General features: G+C 44.7%; 1 protein-coding gene across 2 annotated transcripts in view; it reads right to left on the bottom strand.

Moving 5' to 3' along the window:
* Nucleotides 1-19,269, bottom strand: part of SLC7A14 (solute carrier family 7 member 14) — a 724,481-nt gene that overhangs the window by 120,558 nt on the left and 584,654 nt on the right. For both annotated transcript variants that reach the window (XM_069618764.1, XM_069618763.1), the window contains exon 6: nt 1,800-1,946. In XM_069618764.1, the coding sequence (XP_069474865.1) occupies nt 1,800-1,946 (147 nt within the window). The remainder of the gene's footprint in view (nt 1-1,799; nt 1,947-19,269) is intronic.

Here is a 19,269-nt window from a genome sequence, read left to right as displayed (position 1 = left end):
TTTTGCAGTTGAATCTGGGGATGATGAGGCAGTGTTTGTAGGCAGTGCGTTGCAGCCTTGTCATAGTGTGTCTTTTTTGTTGTTAGGTAGGAGGGGGCGTTGTTGGAGAGGCAGCAGTGTGTAATAGATAAGATCTTGAAGATGATCTTATCCTTAACCGGAAGCCAGTGGGTGGATCTCCTGAATTCAGATATGTGGTCATGCTTCCCAAATTCAAGAGCTCCTCTCAGTGCATTGTTTTGGATAGATTGAAGCTTGCAAAGGTTTTTTTGTGGAAGTGCCGCAGAACAGAGAATTGCAATGGTCAAGTTTAGAACCGATAGGTGCACCAGCCACTTCTAGATGTTTTTTTTGAGGACAGAAAAGGTCTTCTGGCTGTGATGAGCTTAGTGGCATAGCCTGACGTTGAGGCAATGTGGTTAGTCTGACAAGTCATGTTGAGGGTGGAGTCCAGATAGACGCCCAGGGTTTTTACAGCAGTGGTGATGGGAATGATGTGGCCATTGGTTGTGAAGGATTTGTAGTTCTAATGTAGCTTTGCTTGTCTTGTTACAGGGCCCACGAGAAGAAGCTCAGTCTTCTCATAATTGAGACAGAGGCAGTGTGTGGCCATCCAGGTTTGGATTGTTTCATAGAGCAGGTTGACCTTGAGTGAGTCCTCAGTGGGATTGCCTAAGAAAGGGATGAGGATCTGGGTGTCATCCGCATAGTTGGTGTATGAGACCCCTAGAGAGTCGAGGCTTGGTGTATATGTTGTATAATGCTGGGAAGACTCAGGAGCCTTGTGGGACCCAACAGGCTATGGGGGTCGAGTGCGCCAAGGCTTCTTAGGGAAATACTCTGGAGGTCCTGTCAGCGAGGATGGAGGTTACCCATTTAGCAGCATCCAGAAAAAAAGTGTGCTGAGGATGTGAGGTGGTGCGAGTGTGTTGTGGTTGAGCAGGTCAAATGCAGTTCTCTTTAGCAGAGTTTGCACCACTAGTGAACCCAATGAAAATGGCTTAAACTTTTGTAACAATACTATTAATCACAGCAAGCACAAAACACAATATGAACTAAATCAACATTGCATTCTGCAATTTAACTTTTGCAACTCTGAAAGAAACAGAATTAAATCAGCATTTCTGGAATGCAAATGATTCCAATGCTCATTTATATGGATTGTTGACTTGAATGTTCTTTATCTTTAATATAACACTCCTGTTTAATATGCATGTTTCTGTGTATTAGTACTTTACTGTACAGAGAGACCAATTAAAACTTTCCCAAGTAAAATTTGAATCTTGAATGATTCTAATGCTTCTTCATTCATTTTTTAGCACTTACCTTGTTTCTTCATATAGGTTCACCTAAATGCTTACATAAATATTCTATTAAAATCTTGAGAGCAATTCTAAAAATAATGTTTTTTTATCGCTGGGGCTTGAAGTAGCATCAATAGGCACATGTGAAACAATTGTACAACACCCAATGAAGCAACAATCAACCAACATATTAATAGTTCATTGAAAGATCAGTTATCAATCAAAGGATGACAATATGTTGATTAAAACATCAATTATAATTGAATGTTGGTAATATATGCACATGAATGCTTTTACAATACAAGCATATCTTTGGATAAAGATTTTACCTCAACATAAAAACAGTACTTTTCAATTATTTGCATAGGCTAAAACAGTAAAGGGCACATAATGACTTCATTAAAAAATAAACCACACTACCATGGTAGATGTTGTGCAACACTTATAGGGATATGGAAAAATGATCAGAAATGGACCCTCATATTAATTACTTACTGATACATAGGCTGTCAGACAAGTGACCAAGGAAGCTGTTATAGCATATGGAATTGATGTGTTAGGGCTTTTTGCTTCCTCCCCAGTAGTCGCAATGATATCGAATCCGATAAAGGCATAAAAACAAGTAGCTGCGCCTTTCATTACCTAAAGATAAAATGAATATTTATTACAAGAGGCAGTCAAGGAAACAACACATATGGTGCACGTTCATTAAACAATCTTTGCTTGCTCAAATGATGTAACCGAGCAACTAGGAGTTGTATTTTGCAGGTACGTATCTTACACTTCTGAAATGTAGTTGCACTAAGGGCAAACATTTTCTTGTCCAAGGGCTGCTCATTCTTGTATATTAAAGTTAATCCAGCTGCAGGATGTATTCATAGGTACTGCACTTAAAGGAGTATTGTGAATTTAGTGTTGTCCCCCCTGGCATATCATAAGATGATCTAGTTCTCTCTCTCTCTCTCTCTCTCTCTCTCTCTCTCTCTCTCTCTCTCTCTTTCTCTCTCTCTCTCTCTCTCTTCCTCTAACTTACTCTCACTTTGTCTTCGCTCGAGCATGAGGACCTCACAGAGTTCCCTGCCAAATCTCCCTGAATGCACTTTGGGATGTGATAGTAGGAGGAGATAAGCCAAGGATTCTGGAGAATCTTGCTTTGTATCATTTGTTTTGTGGGACATTTTTAAAGGAGGGACTGAGAGGGGGACCTGGGCTGTTTATGTGTGGCAACCAGAATGTCTAAAGCAAAAGCTGGGGAGGCCACTATAACAAAGTTTGGACTATAGTTTGACAGTGGCCATCAACACAAAAATAAGTCTACACTTCAGTAGTGTGGGAGGCATGGTCAGACATAGGATGTTCTCTGGCTTGTAATGTCATAATTGTTGCAGTGATTACATGACTTGCAATACTAATCAAGGTCATCTGAGTTTGAAAACTATTTGCCAAAATACAACTCATACCATTAAAGCATTATTGTATTAAATTTAGTTGTGATGTGCACAATTTTTTCACCTGATTATTTGGGGAGATGTGAAGGCAAAGAACCATTTGGACCCTTCTTACCATGTTTCCATTCTGGGGGAAGCACTTTTTTTGAAGACCCTCTCAATCCTGTTATCTTCATCCCACATACTCCCTTAATGCACTGCTCGCTCCCTATTTGCTATAATCATAACAATGGTTGCTGACAGCAGAGTGACCAGAGAAAAAAACAGATATTTTTGTTCTGTGTTTTATGTTCCCCTGATGGGGTAATTAGCCAGTATTTGGAGACGTACATTGTCAGTGCATATGTCCTGCTAGAAAGTCATCAACGCTGCCTAGATAGGGATGCAAATCTGAAGCAGAGAGGCCCTGCTGGGAGTTTTGTCAGACAATGTAAGGGACCAGGGGTTACATCTGTAGGTTCACAAAAGGATCTGTTATTATCTCTTTATGTTATTTATCAGTGTTTGTGCAGAATTGAACACATCTGGAGGTTATGATAATGCGCTTAATACCCAGAGGTTTTTAAGCGCAGACCCGGGATCGGACCTGTGTTGCTCTGTGTCGTCTTGCTTCCATGGCGAGCATGTTGCCCCTGAGCTATGCTCCCGTGACAGATTGGTTGAGTAGCAGTACCAGCCAAAATTGGCCAGTATGCTCAATTAAATATTGCTTTGGTGCTCATAGAATAAACCGATCATGTGTTTTGATTTGTGTGTGACACTTTCCAAGAAAGAAGGCCATTTTGAGAGAGTACATGGTGTGTCTTCTTGCACAAAAGCTACAAAGACAAAGGTACATTGTTTAATTGTGCTAACATTGAAAACTGTTTTTTTATTAATTACAAAATGTTCATTTCTAACAAGCAGGTTCAACTGTATATTGTAGTCATAATAAGAATGTTACACTGGTCTTACTGAGCAAAGCACATAATCAATCCTAGAATAACCATATTGAGTTTATAGTTAACCTCGTGTCAATTGCTTTCACTACAAGCTTTTTTGTGATTGTCAATGTTTTTTTATCAACAGGTATCTGGCTCTATTATATATGGCTTAGTTCAAAGAGGTATATGTGTACACTGAAGACAACCCTTTTTGCATGCCTTTTCACCTTTTTCTCACGCCTTGAAACACTTGTGTATAGGCATGTTATGAATGCCATATCATATCTTATCATATAACAACAACGTCCGTAAATGGAGAAGGTGCATTGATGATATTATTTTAATTCTGAAAGGAACACAATGTACGCTGGTGCATTTTTTTAATGGATTATTGAATGTGATCCTCGTATCCAGTTCATCTTAACACACAGTACCCATGAAATCCATTTCTACACACATGCTACTAAATTGGATGCCAGATTAAAAGCAAGAGAGTATCCCAAGAAACTGGTCAGTCTCGGAAAAGCTCACGTTTCGCTTTGTGTCAATCATTATTGTCACCTAAAGGGAAACCAGATACGGGATGTAGGATGACACGTGTACTCACACATTGCCATTACACTGCCCAATTTACAGCTATGATCAAAACATTCTGTCCTCTGATTTGGCTTATTATGCAGAATGAACCATTTCCACGAATGGCCCTAGAAAAATCCAATAACATAAGGGATGTAAGAAGATTCAATTCAACACTACAGCTAAATCAATGCCTAGTCTGGGATACTGAATGGAAACCCTTATTGATATATCTTTATGTCCAGTTCATGAGTTCTGGATGACTACCCCTATATAACACCCCTCTCTTAGAATCCCCCTGACCCCACTGAGCCAAGAAGTAGTTCTGTTTTGCAAGTTTAAAAGGTTTATTTGAGAAATAAGACAAAATATAGATACCACGCTTTTATAATAAATTAATAATCGATATTGCCCTTATAAATATAATGTTAATCAACAATGGGTAATCTGACACTAGCACACTTCTTTATAATCAATGAGGAGTTAGTATAGGATGGATCAAGTAGCAAAAATACTTTTATGATTTCAAGGGAAAAGCAATGAGGAATAAAATGCAGTACAGAAATACTTGAGATGATTTTAGCAAAAGATAATATAATCACTTTTTCTCTGGCAATTCACCCCCCTCCCCTATGCAATGTAAGACATGGAAGTAGATGGAAAGAGGAGCACGCAGTTCTCAGGAATGCAATCAAATAAAATACGAAATTCAGTTCCCCCCTCAGCAAGCTTAGAGAAAACCGGTATGAGTTTTAAAACACAGGCCCAAGTGCTTTGAATGTGGGGGCAATGAAGTGAGAAATATGCTGAAAATGCTTTTAATTCCCTTTAGGAGGTTCAGGGTGAGTGAGAGATACTTGGGATGAGTTCAGGCTCACTTTAGCAATGATTCAGAGATGGTGATTAAGAGGCAAACAAATTTTTAGCAAGGAAAGAAATGACTGCTGATGGTTACACGTGGCTGGATTTTTAACCAAATCGCAAATCCCGGTAAAATTCGCGAGTGTGTGAATCGTGATTGCGGAAAAAGTATAGGGAGTAGGAAGTCGCTTCTACGCTTGTTGAAAAGCTTAGATCGTAAGCATTCAGGGGGAAGTTAAACCAAGTTCATAGCCCAAACGGTTCCAGAGATATGAACGATTTTGTAAAGGTCGTTTTTCAGATTTAAAGTTTACTCAAATTGACATGTGACAGCTATGCAGCTGCAGAATTGACAAGTGACAACTTCTAGGAGGCAGTTCTGGTTAGATTAAAATAGTTTGGATTAGATTATGTTAAACTAAGAGCTTATTTCTGTCACAATCTGATCTAAGTACTCACAATATATTTTGGAAGGACTGGACCTTGTCACGGATCTGATCAATCAGGCTAGCGGCACTTCACAGCGATCTGGTCTCCGGGTCTGCGGTTCTGCACGGTCTGGTCTGGTCTGGCACTGGTCTGGTCTGTCCGGATACAGCGCTCTCTGCACGGCTCCTGGATCTCTGCACTGGTCCTGGCAAAAGTTCTTGGCAAGGGATTCAAGCAGCTCGTCCAGCTGTGAGTAGCTTGCAATGATTTGAGGCCTGCTGCAGAGAACTCAGCTTGTGGTTTTCGGCCTCTGATTTAGGTTCTAAAGTATAAGTTCTAGGTTCTGGAGTATGTAGCTGGAGTCAGTCTGGAACTGGTATCTTCCGGATGTTGTGTGGTCCGGCAAAACGCTCCGCAGCAACTGGATTTGACTGTCTACCTGTCCCAGCAGTCTCTTTTTATGTGTTTTGAAAATGGGTGTGTGCCTGGGCCTAGCTAAGCCTGCTCCTCTCTACTTGTCATTGGCCCAATTCTCCCCTCTCCCATAATTGGGGGAATGAAATGTGAGTCAGAGTGATGCTGTAGGTTTTATGGGTCAGAGGATCCTCCCCTGGTCAGTTTCCACAAAAATCTATATTTGACCCAAATACATATTGCACAGATACGCAGTTGTTTAAAATTACATGCACCCATCACATATCACATGAGGTATACTCTGTTCAAACTCTGCTCTTCCTGGGGGCTTGCATTCAGAAATGGCAACATTTTGCGCTTTTTAGTAGCTTTCCCCATATCGGATTTTTCTCCAAATTTATACAATTGTGTGCAAGGCATGTGGGCATTTAGATAAGGAAGTGTCAGATTTTTAACCTGCATACATTTAGAGTAACAACCTCTTTTCCGCTTGTAAACCCCCAGATCATACCACCGGGTCCTAAAACCTCTTGGGCAGAAAAATCACAAGAATTATGGTATCATTTAGATAATTTTGACAAGTCCGCACCATGAGTTATACATCTTTCTTAAAATTATATTCTGGCCAACAGGGGTGTGTCTTCCCAGGTCACATGGTTGAGAAACCAGTTTGCCCACTTTCTTTAAACTCAGCCTGTTCTCAGAGGGGCTGCCCCTCCCCGTTTCTGCCAAGAGGAAGCCACTTTACGACCTCCCCTATAAACCATCTGCCTGAGTCAAGGAAGGGCTTTGTTCAAAAGGAAGCCATTTACGACCCCCCAAATAAACCATCTGCCTGGGCCCTTTGTTTAGTTTCTTGCAATCCCCTGGTAATTCAATCAGAGAGTGTGTGACCTCCTTTTGGCAGGGCAACAGAATGCAGCCAGGCCTGGGAATGCATTTGTTGGGGAAGCCCCCACTCCTGTCGGGGGTAGCTGTCTGGCAGAATTACAGTTTCCTTGAACCAGGTTTCAGCTAAAATGTCACTTTTTGTTCCCCAGTTTAAGTCAATACAATGTTTACATATCCAGCTAGAATGCTGATTCTAAGTTCAAAACTATGACATTTTAACAGTTACAAACTATGTGACACTCAAAAGTAGGTCACTCAGTTAATTTAAACATTTCGATTTTGGTGGTTTTAATCCAGTTTCAGTTAGGCTGCTGACATGCATAGCTCAGCCAGTTTTGTTATGAACATTGTTTTGGGCTCTTCATCTTCCCAGATTTTGTATGCACACATACTTCATTCTGCCAGATGTCCGCTGGTGTTCAGTGAGATTTTTGGATGTGTTGCAATGTTTGAAAATAGGCATTTTGAGCTGACATTCAGAGAAACCAAAGGTAATTTTAAAGCGTTTTTGAGCTAACAGGCGCTGCTGTTTTACCTTTGGCACCCATGCCACTCATGGCACCCTGGCCCATCATGCTCGCACTGGTGGGTGGCAAGTTAGGCAGCCATTTTGGTGTACGCGCAAACTGTGTGGTTCTCCTGGATTCTGGCGCACATGTGGGCTTTTTGGCCATCTTGGATTTTCTAAGCCCACAGCACCAAATGTTGCAGCATGATAGCTCAAACGTGGGTCAGGACACCCAACAAGGCCCCCCCACGCGACTGCACTTTGAATTTGAGTCGATGGGGAGTCGAGTGCACAGAAGGTTTTGACCCACCCACTGGTATGTCCGCATAATCTTCTTCCAAATCTGCAAATGGCACAGTTCAGCATCTTTTCCTCCCTCCAGTCGATCAATCAGTTCTCCTTGCTGGTCTTGATGGGAGGATTGGGCGGTACCCTGGGCCCCTCGGGTCTCTGCTCCCGGTCTCTGGATCGCCCTCCTTGGCCAGTCTCCAGGTTTTTTTTTCTCCTAGGTCGACAAAGGAAGAGCGGCAATACCTATTCATGGACATTTCTCCCCCACCATTGATATAGTGGGGTGGCATATATATTTTAGAACTCAACAGATATGAACATGTACATTTTTTTTAAATTAAGAGACAGGAACACATAAACTTGAGAAACACAGAATTTGATAGGCTATATCTAGGATATTTTAGGGTTGGAATTGAATTACTCTGGAGCGGTACTCTCTGGGATTACAGAGGACTCCTCCAGTTGCTGCAAAGTGTGCCTGGGATGGCAACACTTCAACTGGTTTATGTGGACCCACTTGTCTTCCCCCTCTGCCAAACCGCCTTTGGGGATGTGGATCTTGTAGGCCACAGGGGAGATCTTGTCTATAATCTCAAAGGGTCCCTTCCATGTAGGCAAAAATTTGCGCTGTCTTGCCTGGTTTCTTTGGAAGTTGTATAAATAGACCCGGTCCCCCACCTGATATTCCTTCCTGGAAGTTTTCAGGTCATAGTGGGTCTTCATACTCTCGGCTGATCTTTCTAGAATCCGCTGAGCATAGGCAAAAGCATGTTGAAGGTGTTTCCTTAAATTCTCCACATACTCATGAGTTGTGGAGGCATTTATCAAAGTTTGCTCTTGGGTTCTGTAGAGCAAATGCTGGGGAAGCACCATCTTGCGTCCAGTCATCAACTCAAATGGTGACCTTTTGGTTGCAGATGAAGGGGTAGATCTGATGGCCATTAGGACCAGAGGTAATCGGATATCCCAACTTGGCCCAGAATCTGCCACAAACTTCTTTAATATGCTCACAATGGTTTGGTTGTATCTCTCCACTGCTCCAGAAGAAGCTGGCCTGTAAGCAATGTGTAGCTTCCTTTTAAGCCCAAGTATCTCCCACATCTTTGTCATTACTTCACTGGTGAAGTGGCTACCCCTGTCTGACTCAATCCTTTGAGGTAGACCAAAACGGGAAAAGATGTGGTTAATCATCAGGGCAGCTGCTGTTTCTGCCTTGCAGTTTGGGGCTGGGAGACATTCCACCCACTTGGTAAACAAGCATGTAACGGTCAACATGTACTTGTTTCCTCTAGACGAGCGGATTACAGGGCCTACAAAGTTGATTTGCAAATCTGACCATGGCAGTGTCATCCCCCTCTTTTGGAGAGGCGCACGGTGTGTGAGGGATGATGGCTGAAATTGTGGACACACAAGACACCCCTTCAAGTATTGATCGAGGTCCTGCCCCATGTGTGGACAGTATGCAACCTCTCTTAAGATTTCCAGTGTTGTGTGAAACCCCCTATGACCGGCGGTGGCCGCATCATGGGAGTGACCTAACATCAGGCTTCGGAATGAGGTAGGAACCACCCACTGATCATGGCCAGCTTGGGATTTCCTACCAACAAACCGTCTTGGATTCGGAACATTTTTGGACATTTCATCAACACTCTTAGGTTCTCTTTCCCAATGTAATCGGTATCCGTCAGGGGAAAGTTCTCCGGGTCCTCAAGGTGTTGGTAAAACTTACCAATAATTGGATCCCCCTTCTGAGCTGTAATTAAATCAGCATCATGGGTCTCCTTGCTCCATTGGGCCGTTGAAAGATCATTGTGAGCATTTGTCTGGGACCTAGTGATAGCAGTGACCTGGACTTCCCCCAACAGGGACTCTATTTCAATTAGATCCCCTTGGATGGCCCCGGTTTTGGCCAGCTGATCAGCTAAGTCATTTCCAGTTTTGTCTGGTCCCTCTACTTTGGAATGACCCTTGATCTTTTTCCAGTAGATGGTCATCCCATTCGATGTGACCAGATCATCAATGTTTTGGATTAACTTCCCATGTTTCAAGGGTTTGTTATTAGCACATAACATGCCTCTGGTTTTCCAATTAACCAGGTGCTCCACGAACCCGTTCCATACATATTCCGAATCTGTGATTATGACCAGTTCGTTGAGTTGATGCTGGACAGCAGTGAGGATGGCCTGATGCACAGCCATCAATTCTGCCACCTGACTACTTCGGGGACCAATTTTGTATCCAGCGGAAGGTTCTGGGAATTCCTTCACCCATGCATTCCCTACGCCAGCCACCAGTTCTTTCCCCCCGTCGTTGTCAACATGGTAAGAGCATCCATCCACATAGATAGTGGGCATTCCCTCACACTTGTCTTCTTCAAAGACTTTGTTTGGGGAATTAAGGTATGCCTCCATGTTGTCCTTGATTTTTAGACTTTCGTCCTCGAGACAGTTTTCTCTGGCACAATCATGCAAGTCAGCCAGACCTTGCGCGAGGGGACTCTTCTTGTTTTGGCCATATCTGACCTCCACAGGAAAGCCTTGCATTGACAGAATCCAGGAAGTAATTTGGGAATTACTCACATTTCCGGCCCGGATTCTGTCACTTTGGAGATATTGCAGAGGCTGGTGTGGAGTCTCCACTATGATGTGTTCCCCCTGGGTAAACGGGCGGTAATTCTTCAATGCCCACACCGTTGCCAGGAGTGCCTTCTCACAATCGTTGAATTTTTCCTACACAGAGGATAAAGTTTTGCTCGCATAGGAGATTACTTTATTGACCTTGTCATGCTTTTGGTATAATACTTCCGTCAAGAACGTATTAGAGAACCCTGTCTCCAGGAAGAACTCCTTGTTTCTGACAGGGTAAGCTAGGCAGGGCGCTTCTGAGAGGCTTCTTTTGAGTTGTCTTACTGCCTCGGCTTGTTCTGGACCCCATTCCCTTCAGGAGATGAATCAGGGGTCTGGTGATCTCTGCGTAGCCCTAAATGAACTTTCTGCTGTAATTAGTCAGTCCAAGGAGGCTCCTTAGTTCCTGCAGAGTTGTGGGGTCTTTCAGTTTCTGAAGTGCTTCCACTTTCTTTTCCTGGGGACAGAGACCCTGAGGAGTAATCTCATGCCCCAAGAAATTAACACGGGTTCTACACCACTGTGCTTTCTGAAAGGAAAGTTTTGCTACAGCGGCCCTCAATTGAGTCAGAACATAACGGATCTCCGCTATGTGTTCCTCCACAGATGAACTTTTGATGAGGACATCATCTACATAAGCCAGGTTACCCCTCGCACCCAGGTCGGGCATGGCCTTATGTAGGAAAATGTTGAATTCATTGCCGGAGTTGAGGTATCCGAAGGGAGTCCGGGTCCATGTGTACTGCTGGCCCCCAAAGGTAAAAGCCAGCTTGTATTGGTCCTCCCTACTGACAGGCACAGTCCAGTATCCATTGGTCAGATCTATTGCAGTGAATACCTGTGACCCCTGGATCTGGGTCAGCCCTTGGTCAATGTAGGGCAGAGGCCATCGGGAAGTATGGACCCGTTCGTTGAGCTCCCTGAGGTCGGCGCAGAGTCTCCACTGGCCACTTGGCTTCAATATTCCCAGCACTGGGTTATTGAAGGTGCTGTGAACTGGACGGATTATTCCCCGGGACTCCAGGTTTTTAATTATTTCAGTAAGGGACTCCATAGATGCGAGAGGCAAGCGATATTGCTTCACAAACACTGGAGTCATGCCAGGGTCCGTGGGGATTGTTGTTGTGTGGATGTCGGTGCGGCCACAGTCATATGAGTCTACCGCAAAGAGATCTTGGAAATCCAAGAAAACTTGTTTCAACTTTTGCTTTTGTTCCAGAGTCACACAGGCATCAGCTAGGTTGACTCTCTCTTCCACCATCTGCCTGAAGCCTGGAAAGACTTCTGGTTTGGCTATCTCAGAGGCCTCCTCCAGCTGGATGGAGAAGTCCCTGGTCAGAGTGCTGATTTGGACTGGAGGCCTCAGGTGGGAAAGGCAACCCTCATGGACCTGGAAAATCACCTCATCCCTCCTGAAGTCACAAGTCACATCTTCCTTACCGTAAGGGCAGGAAGTGTACACCAGGAAGTTCCCCCCATGCCGGGTAAAAATCCTGTCTGGTGTTGTATTGTCATCACCGTCACTGTCAAAACAGTCCTTGGGGATTGGTCTTAACAGTTCATTTCCTAAATCAATGGAAAAATGTCGGTCATCAACCGCCATTCCAATAATGATGCCTGCGGCTAGAGTAATAATCTTTAAGTCGCTGTTATCCACCTCTATTAGAATGGTGTCATGTTCTATGTTGACTAATGGAGTTGGGTTTACCCCCAACCCTTGCTTTTGGAGAGAAGCGTTTAGATGTATGTAAGCATCAGGGTTTTTCAAATCTTGTCCTCTTTTAACTTTCACTTCAAGGGAGAATTGTCGGGTCCTTTCTGGGATGGTGACTTCCTCTTTAATCTGAATTTCAACTGCATAAGGTAGCAATTGAGCTGACCTAAATGCTTTTTCTGGATCATCAAAGCCCATGGGATTATCCGCTAATCGGGACCAAGCTTTGAAGTTTATTAGGTCCAAACTAATGGCAAAGCGATTGAGAATGTCACTGCCTAAGTAAAAGGCGGCAGTGACGTCTCGCACGACCCAACAATTATGGAATATGCTCTTGTTGCCAATGGAGATTTTGAGCATACACCTGCTTGGCAGGAGCTGTTTGGAATTAGGTGCTTCCAGGTCCATTTCCCATTTGTCTATCAGTTTGAATGTGGGAATGGCTGGATCTTTTGGGAGTTGGTGGAACATGGCTTCGCTGATGAAGCTCTTACCATTGTTCACGCACAGTCGAGCGAGAACACAGTCCTTCCCATCATTTAACTGAACAGGGATGAACAACTGCTCTCCAATTTGCTGAATATCAGCCAGGCTCTGAGCTGATTTCACATCTTTCTGGACTATAGGAGTGGGAGTTTCTGATTGTGGATTAGTAAAGAATTTCAGGGTGTTTCCTTCCAGTGTGGAATACCACCTTAAACTGGAAGGAAGGTTGATTTTCAGGAATAGAGAGGACCCTCCATCACCAGTCTGTTGTCCTACTGCTATTACTGTCACGTCTGGAATTTGGTTGTTCTGGAAGTGAAATTCTACTTGGTCAGATTTTTGTTCAACCATGTGGCAGGTGCCGTTTAAACTAACATGGTTGACACTCTGTTTGAATTTTATTGGTCGGTTAGTCTGGGTCCAGAGGACCTTGTTTACACAATCTATTAGGGGTGACAACCTTCTCAGGAGGTCATTCCCTAGTAAACAAGGGGTGCCCTCTGGAGTCACTACTATGACCGGGTGTATCACCTTGTGTCGCCCAATTTTAATGTCCAAGTCTGCAGTCCCCTCAACGGGAATTTCCTTCCCGTCAAAGTTCTGCAGTTGTCCAGGAAGAGAGGTGAGAGGAATTCGGTAATTCTCCCCCCTTCCTGCATTTAGTTCCTCAAAGGCCCTTTTGGACAGAAGGGTAGCTTGGGATCCAATGTCCACCGGTGCCAAAATTGTACCCTGCCCCTGTACTTGTACCGGGGAATAGTATCTTCCCTCCTTCTCCTCAAGGGGGCACAGATAATGCACATTTTTGGACAACTGGTGGGCTAACTTTCTGGTTTTGGACATTGCTAGCGAAGAGATTTGGGCAGAATTCTGTGGAAAGCCTTGGGAATCTGAAAGAAAAAGTTGGCAACTGGAGATCAGAGCCATTGTGGGTTCCCCTGGTTCCGGTTCTGGGCCGCCCCCCCCCCCCTTTTTGGAGGCAGTCACCAGGATGGGTTTGAACCAGGGGATTTTGGTATTGTCGGTTCTGGGATGAGATGATGGGCGGCGGTAGCTCAGTCTCCACATCTCCCCAGTCTGAATTGGCATCCCTTGGGACCCATTTTTCCTTGGGAGGAGTTCCCCATCTCTAAAGGAGAAGATCCTTTCCCCAGAATCCTCTGAGGATCCCTCTCCCTCAAATTGGAAGACCTGTACCTCCTCCACAAAGTGGGTCTGTTTGGGTCCTTTGTTTCCCCTACCCCCTCTGCTCCTTGGGAGGCAGGCTTTCAGGGGTAGGAGATTTTGTTTCCTGTTCCTGGTTTTCCAGGGGCTGCTTACAAGTTGGGAAGGAGGCTTCCTCCAAGGCTTTACACCCCCCTTCCCCTTGTGCCTCCGCCCTTGGAACCGGTGTGTTATCGGGGTGCTGCCCCCGTCATTGTTCTGGAGCACCAGGTCCAGAGTTTGGGGCATTCTGCGGTGGCATGCTCATTTGAGGGTTCTGTTGAGCCCTCAGTATGTGACCCAGATCCCGTGCCATATTTTGGACCTGGCGCTCAAGTTGTGAAACCCACTCAGGCTGATACGGGGCTCTATTTTCTCCCCGGGGCTGATCCCGGGAAGGGTAGCTATCCCTTCTCTGGTAGTACGCCTGGTTGGGAAGATTTTGGTACCCCTCCACCCTTGGCCTCCCCTCTCCCGGATTAGGTTGTCTGGGCTCAGGGAATTGGGGAAAGAAGGATGGATGATTTTGGGGCTGTAAATTGGGCGGATACCTGGGGAAAAAGTTCTGCCCAGGATTTGGAGAATTTCTGCCCTCCTGGGGGAAGTTAGGAGGGAAGTTCCCCGGGTCAGGTGCTTGGCTGGATCCCCCCCCTTGGGCTGGAGGAGTCCACACATAACCCAGGATTGGTCGGTTTCCCTTGTAGCGGGGACTTACATAGTCAGGGGAGCGGGGGACCCCATTTGTGGGACTACCTCCTCGACTCCCTGTCTGTGACTGGCCCGAGGGCATTCTGGGCTGTGAATTATTTGGTGCAGGCAGGTTTTTAGGCCCCCCCATCTCCAAATCTAAAACAGTGGCAACCTCTACCTCCGCCACCTTGGCAGCAGCAGGGGTGCTGTTGGTTTTGGGGTTTTTCGGCGCGTTATTTTTATTTTCGATAGGCTTCTGCACCTCATAGATCCGGGTAGCCTGTTCAATGACCCAGTCTAAAGATCTTTTCTCATGAAAATCTCTCACGAGCTGGGTCATTATATATTTAGGGTGAGCATGGAAAAATGTATTGACAAACTCTTTGCTGTCTGTGCGCACCCTTCTGGTGGTCTGCGCAAAAGCACGCTTTAATTCTTGCACAAACTCTTGTGGGGCCTGATCCTCCCCACATTGCAAATTGTAGGCTGCCTTGCGAGCCTCTTGAGGATGTCTGTGAACAGAAAAATGTTTCAAGATGGCCGCCTTATAGGTGGACCATCTTAAATGATTTTGGTCCTCCAGCCCCGCAAAGAAACTGGAGTATTTTGGGGAGAATGTCCATTTGACGTACTGGATGCAGCTACTGCTGTCCTTCAAATGGAAAGTCTCCATTATTTGCTCATAGAGCTCCAAGTGTTCCCAAACGGAATACTTGCCGTTCTTATGATAAGGCGTGATGACACTCCTTATTGCCTTTATTTGCTTCAATGGGTCCTTAAGCAAGGCCCTTTTTGCCTTATTGGCCTTTTTTGTTCGGGTAACCCTGGTCCATTCATCCTCTGACTCAGAGGCACTGCTCCCAGAGGTTCCTGTCTGATCTTCCAGGTTTTCCTGGATTCTGCGAGCTTGGGAATGGCTGGCAGAATGTGGGGACCTGGTCTCCTGTGTCCTGCGCCGTTCAGAGGAGTCTTCAGATTCCTCCTTGCTGCCAGGATTTGATGGGTACCCCCCCCACTGACCTAACTGGGCAGAAGTTTTCAGGATTCCCTTAATGGGCCTACTCTCCTGGGGTTCCCCACTAAATTCCACTGTGCTTGGGTGCCCATACCCGGATGCCCGCCCCTCCATTCCTGGGAGGTACTGGCCTATGAGCCCCATACTTCTGGTTGGATAGTAATCTGCCAACCCCGTGGCCCTGGGCTTATGTGCGCGAGGGGACATGAGGGTGGCAGAGTCCAGGGACTGAGAGATATGAAGGCCTCTGGTACTAGGGCTCCTGAGGTTATGCTCAGGAGTCTCCCTCTCCCAGCGAACCTGGTCTCTATCCGCCCCTGCTCCCTGTTGCAATGCAAGAGCCTGCGCTTTCAGTTCCTCAGTTCAGGCCTTACTAGACTCTATCAGTCTCTCCTGCATCGCTACCTGTTGCTGGAGCCTATCATTGTGCTGACAGAGAGCCTCATTTTCTCTCTGTGCCTCCTGATTGGTCCTGGAGTACTGGGCCAGTCTCTGCTGCAGGAGGGTTACCTCCTGAGCTGTGTCCCTATTGGCCTGCTCCTTTCTTGCCAGAGCATCCTCCACCCTCCTGGTGTGCTCTAACAAGTTCTGGTGTTCTTTTTGGAGGTCACCCTGTCCCTGGAGGGCCAGGTGATTTTCTTCCATTTTCCTTTTTAAGTGGCAGACTTCCTGGCCTAAGGTATCCCTTTCCTGACTAAGAGTCTGCATCTGTGCCGCCAGGTCGTCCCTTTGCCTTTGGAAGGCACCAGCTTTCTGGTGTTCTTCATCAAACTCTGCCTGGGTATCCAGGTCTTTCAAAATCAATGTATTGCTTTCCTCTTTCTCTCTGTCTAGTTGGATTTGCAGGGTGGCTACCTGCTCTGTGCATACCCTGTTGAAATTGATCTGTTGCTCCAGCTTTTTCTGGCACTGCAGTAAGGAGTCCAAACTGTCTTGGTGCTCCTTCTGCAAAGCCAGAATTCTGGTATCCTGGTCCGTCTTTTCCTGTTGCAGTCTATCCATGTCCACCTTTATTTTAATGATATACTGCCTACTATCATTTTCTGACTCCTGGCTCCTCTGCAGCCTCTGCTCAGAAGAGACCAGGTCAGATTGGGCCTTTTCTAATGCCATCTGTTGCCTATTTGCCAGATCCTGGCCTTCAGCACATCTATCCTGCATGACTCCCATATATAGTTACAAATATGCCGCTATCCTGGCAATCTTATTATGTTCATCTTTGGCTTTAGGGGCCATATATAGTTCACTCAGGGCCACATGTAATGGACCCTGATCTCTCCATGTATCTGACCCTGTTTCAGTGACCTGTTGCGCGATGGCCTGCAACCAGACCGTTTGGTCCTGGTGCGTCCACTCACCTCTCACAAATAGCTTATGTAAGAAGTGCTCTCTGGCTATTTTCATATCTACCCAGGTCGTCATTCTGGAATATGAGTTCCTTCCTGACTTACAGAAGTTTGTATTTTATTTTTGCAAAACAGACCTTTCCCTTAGAGCGTCCTTTTGAGGAGTGCTTTACAGCGTAACACAGCGTGGTGATCCGACCGGATGTATGTATCTTGTCAGTTAGCACACTGTATTAATCTGCACAAGTGATAGACCTAATCCGGAATCCCGGACGAGCCCCCAATTTGTAAGAAGATTCAATTCAACACTACAGCTAAGTCAATGCCTAGTCTGGGATACTGAATGGAAACCCTTATTGATATACCTTTATGTCCAGTTCATGAATTCTGGATGACTACCCCTATATAACACCCCTCTCTTAGAATCCCCCTGACCCCACTGAGCCAAGAAGTAGTTCTGTTTTGCAAGTTTAAAAGGTTTATTTGAGAAATAAGACAAAATATAGATACCACGCTTTTATAATAAATTAATAATCGATATCGCCCTTATAAATATAATGTTAATCAACAATGGGTAATCTGACACTAGCACACTTCTTTATAATCAATGAGGAGTTAGTATAGGATGGATCAAGTAGCAAAAATACTTTTATGATTTCAAGGGAAAAGCAATGAGGAATAAAATGCAGTACAGAAATACTTGAGATGATTTTATCAAAAGATAATATAATCACTTTTTCTCTGGCAATTCACCCCCCTCCCCTATGCAAGGTAAGACATGGAAGTAGATGGAAAGAGGAGCACACAGTTCTCAGGAATGCAATCAAATACAATAAGAAATTCAGTTCCCCCCCAGCAAGCTTAGAGAAAACCGGTATGAGTTTTAAAACACAGGCCCAAGTGCTTTGAATGTGGGGGCAATGAAGTGAGAAATATGCTGAAAATGCTTTTAATTCCCTTTAGGAGGTTCAGGGTGAGTGAGAGATACTTGGGATGAGTTCAGGCTCACTTTAGCAATGATTCAGAGATGGTGATTAAGAGGCAAACAAATTTTTAGCAAGGAAAGAAATGACTGCTGATGGTTACACGTGGCTGGATTTTTAACCAAATCGCAAATCGCGGTAAAATTCGCGAGTGCGTGAATCGTGATTGCGGAAAAAGTATAAGGAGTAGGTCTGTAGATTGACCTTCTCGCAAATCTTGCAACAAAGTTTCAATCACAAAAAGAAGGTTGTTTCCTCGAGATATAGAAGCAATAGTTTTGGGCTTTGATCTACTCTTCTGGAATGCAAATAAGTGGCTTTGCATTTTCCATTTTTCTATATAATATTTGTGAGTGCAAATGTTAATAACATATGAACACATTATTACATAAACAGAATAATTTCATACAAAATTCAATTAATATGGCATATGAAAAAGGAGAAAGTGCAACGTAAAGAATGCCAATACCAAACGCTAAAGAGAATTAAAATGTGCATAACATTAGTGATACTCTAGCATGTAAACTCATTTAGTGTTTAACAGTTCAGAGATGTAATACTAAAATCATGTATGAGTGCCCTAGCAAATGTTTGCTACTGGACTCTTGGTTGGATGGTCAAGTTCAAAGGGAGGAATTTAGTACAAGTGTTAGTCAAATCAAACCACCAACTGGCAGAACAGTTCCAAAGTCACACATTCATGAACAAAGAATAGCACCAATAATCAGAAAGATGATCAAAAACAGGTTGCCAAGGTCAGGAATCATATACATTTAGAACACAGATAGTTGGGAACACCTGGCAGCTTGGGGGACCCTAACCTCTGCCATAGCACTGGTCAACACTCCAGACCATTGTTCTTACACCTGTCAAAATATTACAGAAAGGTGAAAGATCCAATGCAAATCAAGCTTGGTCATGCCCAAAAAAGGGCAGACAAGCCCGAATGGCTTGGCCACATCCCTTCTGCATGAGACCACAAGCATCCCCAGACATGTTTTGGCCTTATTGGGTGCCATTAGTGAGGTGCAGCCTGGGCTGCTAGGGCCAGCAGACCTGGACCCAATGTCTGATCATACCCATCCCTCTTCAAGCGACTAAGCAAAACAAAAGAGGTGATGGCTGGAATGTTTATAATTAATCTTAACCTATGGCATAGCTCTAGGCAACACTCTAGACCATCCTTCTCCGCCATGCCAAGACATAACAGATGGGGAAAAACCATATGCAAATCAAATTTGGTACCACCCTACACAGTAGGGTCCAACCTGAACTGTGAGCTCACATCCCTTCAGAACGACTGAATTTTAATCTCTGGCATAGCTCTGCGTACTCCTCCAGACTATTGTTCTTCACCTGCCAAGCCATTTCAGATAGAGTAAAGACAATATGTAAATCAGGCTTGCTCGCACCCCAACAGGGGCAGTGAAGCCTGAACTGCTTGGTCACATTCCTTCTGCATGAGACCACAAGCAACATAAGACAAGTTTTGGCTTCATTGAGTGTCATTCGTGAGTGGTAACTTAGGGTCCTAAGCCCAGGAGACCTGAACCCTGTGTCTGG

Source organism: Ambystoma mexicanum, chromosome 10, assembly GCF_040938575.1.
Source record: "Ambystoma mexicanum isolate Mex_15411 chromosome 10, UKY_AmexF1_1, whole genome shotgun sequence".
NCBI lineage: Eukaryota > Metazoa > Chordata > Amphibia > Caudata > Ambystomatidae > Ambystoma > Ambystoma mexicanum.
The sequence above is the reverse complement of the archived record's forward strand: the minus strand, read 5'-3'. Positions and strand labels throughout refer to the sequence as shown.